At 34.6% G+C, this 3197-nt stretch overlaps 1 protein-coding gene across 1 annotated transcript in view; it reads left to right on the top strand.

Moving 5' to 3' along the window:
• The first annotated feature begins 1362 nt into the window (after positions 1–1362).
• LOC117113252 (hyalin-like) overlaps positions 1363–3197 on the top strand; it is a 4454-nt gene continuing 2619 nt past the window's right edge. Inside the window, exons 1-2 of the mRNA XM_033256550.1 lie at positions 1363–1381; positions 2598–2855. Coding sequence (XP_033112441.1) covers positions 1363–1381; positions 2598–2855 — 277 coding nt within the window. The remainder of the gene's footprint in view (positions 1382–2597; positions 2856–3197) is intronic.

Consider the following 3197-nt stretch of genomic DNA (forward strand, 5'->3'; position numbering starts at 1 on the left):
AGCAGTCAACTTGATACTTCTTGCAGTATTTGCCTATTGTTAACTAAATTAGATAGTAAAATAAAAAATGACATTATTGGTCTATTTTTAGAATAAAGGACATTAAATATGAGCCAAAAACGCTTAAAAACATTTTTTTCATAAAACCAACTTAAAAGTTAGAATTGCCGGCGATTTTCGTCATGCTTTTGATATCAACATTTCTGGCAGAGCCTAAGCTTTACGTTGATGCCAAGTTTAGCTGCCAATATCTGCCACCCTGCATTTAGCAAGCGATTTAATATACCCCCCCCCCCCTACAAAAGCGCCGTTTTTTAATTAAGGCATACGATAAAATCATTCCTGCAGCCATTGGGTGCCAAATGTAAAATCTAGTACACTCGATTTCCAGTGCCATATCTAGGAGTGAATTGGGGAGGGAGATCATTGGTGGATCTGGAGGGGTCAGGGTCCTGACTACAACCCCTTGGACAAAAACATTAAATAAATAAATATTTAAAAATAATTCTAGACTTACTTTTCCAGGACCCGTAAGCTGATTATTGAATTTTGTGTTACAATTGGACAATTAAATGTCGGAAATGCTCAATCAAAATTTTGATGGGGGATGACCCCGTTTCAAAAAAGAAAAGAAAAGAAAGAAAAAAAAAGAATGTGTAAGCAATTAATCATATTTATACCTCTACACACAATAGGCCTCTTTACTGTATTAAAAATCAGAAAATTTACCTGACCGTTTTCAATAGGGTAAACCTTGATTTTGTTTTTATTAAAGGACATTAAAAGATACTTCAGAAGTCTGAAAAGCTCACTTCCCGCAATCTAGGAATCAAAATTTTCCAGGGGCTAACATGATTCCGCGCCTCTCCCCCGGTTCCTCTTTAGGGTTCATCGATTCATTAAAAAACGTCAAGAGAGGGAAACCAAAATTTCAGAAGTTGAGAAAACCCGTTTTCCGACATAGAGGAATCAACATTTTCCCACCACCGTCCTATTTGGGGTTCATCGGTTCATGGAAAATAGGCCTACGTATGCAACTACTCATTTTTTTTATACACACATAGGCCTGTTTACTGTAATAAGAATGACAAAGTTGACATGAATGTTTTCAAGGGAGGGAAAGTCTTGAACTTTAAAAAACTTAAATGTCATTAAAATACACCTCAAAAGTCGGGAAATCTCATTTCTCGCCATTTAGGAAACAACATTTTTCCGGGAAGGACCTCGACCCCCTTTCATTTTGAAGTCAATTATTCTAGGAATCATTTTTTCCGACACTTTCTCTTTTGTTTTTATTTTTTTATTTATTTTTTTTAAACATTTTGACTCCATCCTAAATCTGAAGCCAAATTGCCTCTGGAGATGATAAGGGCATCCCAAGGTGAGTGATGGGATGGGGGTAAATGCCCGATGAAGTGGGACCGCTCATTGAATTTCTTTTTTTAAAATTTATTTATTTAGCATCCATTCAAATACAACAATTATTGCTCACGCAAATTATAGCGATATTAGGTAAATTCAGTCTGTTTGACCGTGATCTTTTGTGCTTATTTTCACTGGTGAGGGCTGACTAATGGGGTGGACACGGACTAAGGGGGTACTGCAGGTGTCTTCTTAACACTCCACCTTCCACACTTTTCTTTGAAGAAATGTATTTTAATAATGTCACATAAAGTGTAAAATGTTCTAATTTGAATTTGCCGGTCTACAAACCCTCATTCGTGTCATACTGAGCTCTGGCAAGTTATTCTGTCTAGATCTTAAATTTTACGTCATCCAATAAAAAAAATACTTTAATGACGTCATACATATTTAAATATGCTTGCGTTGAAATCTACAGGTTAGAAAACCCATTATATGTTCTAATAACCAAGGTAATATGAATCTGCCTAGGTGTTACAATGAATATTTTACTCATCCAATCAAAAAACAGTAATACATATTTAAAAATAGTTTAATTGAATTCAGCAGGTTTGAAAACCCCTTAAACAGTCTTAACATGAACATAATCAGTATTTTCTTATGAGTATTGACTTTTGGCACACTTTGAAACAAATAATTCTGGCCCACTGTTCGGCGGGGTAAAATTAGAAGATGTAACAGCAGTATGTTCCACTAACTTAAATTTCGTACTCGGTAAAATGTGTTATACCGAGCCGATTTTTATCATTCAAATGTCGTTATGAGGTGCTAGTTAACGTTTAATAATATTTATGGAAAGAAAATAATGAAATTATGTCTCTTAATAGAAGTTCATATGCACCAGCCAAATATAGTAGAATTGTTTATCAGTGAGATTAATCTGTGAATAAACAATTTTAATTACTTGTGTAAATATAAAGATGTGGGTAAACCCACAACTTTATATACGACTTTTCATGGATCTCGACCTGCTGTGACGCTTTAAAAGTGCAAAAAAGCTCCGGCTTCTTGACCTCACCTTGCCTGTATACAGTATTCGAAAGCGGCGCTTGGCGAAAAAAAATCACGTTTCTACGGCGCTTATTCGAGGGCGGCGCTTATTCGAGAATTTTTAGTTGTACTAACAAACTCTTGTGTTTTAACTTAATTGGGTATGGTGGTGTTTGTTTTTTCAGTTTTATTCAACAATTGCCCAGTAGAAGATCAGGTGGTAAATAATTCAGGAGCGTTTCCATATGCCTACACTATCCCCGAGATAACAGCCAACGTGAATTCCTCTGGCGTTGCAGCATCGGTCACACTAACTTCATCACCGCCATTTATTCCAGGTGTCGTTGCGAATTTTCCAATTAATACAGCTCAAGTTCTTCCATATACGGCAACCGCTCCTGGCGAAGATAATGCAATTTGCTCATTTACTCTCTACGTATATGGTGAGTGTTTCTTAAAACTCAAAAAATCTTTCATTGAAATAAACGTCAGATAAACAGTTGACGATTTTCCCCACCAACACCTTTTTCTTTTCCTCTCTCTTCAATAAGTATATAATTATCCTTACACTATACTTATGTTCAATATTTTTTATTAGGCCTATGTATCTCTTTTCAATTTAGGGTAGGCATATTTTTACAATTCTCTTTCCACATTATGTTTAATAAACCTTAATAATAACATATATATATATGTATATATAATACATTATATATATATATAAATCATCAAAGAAAGGTAAATACAGTGATTTATATATATATATATATATATATATGTATATA

The sequence above is a fragment of the Anneissia japonica genome, unplaced genomic scaffold, assembly GCF_011630105.1.
Source record: "Anneissia japonica isolate Jap-2015-1 unplaced genomic scaffold, ASM1163010v1 scaffold287707_len98911_cov140, whole genome shotgun sequence".
Classification (NCBI taxonomy): Eukaryota; Metazoa; Echinodermata; class Crinoidea; order Comatulida; family Comatulidae; genus Anneissia; species Anneissia japonica.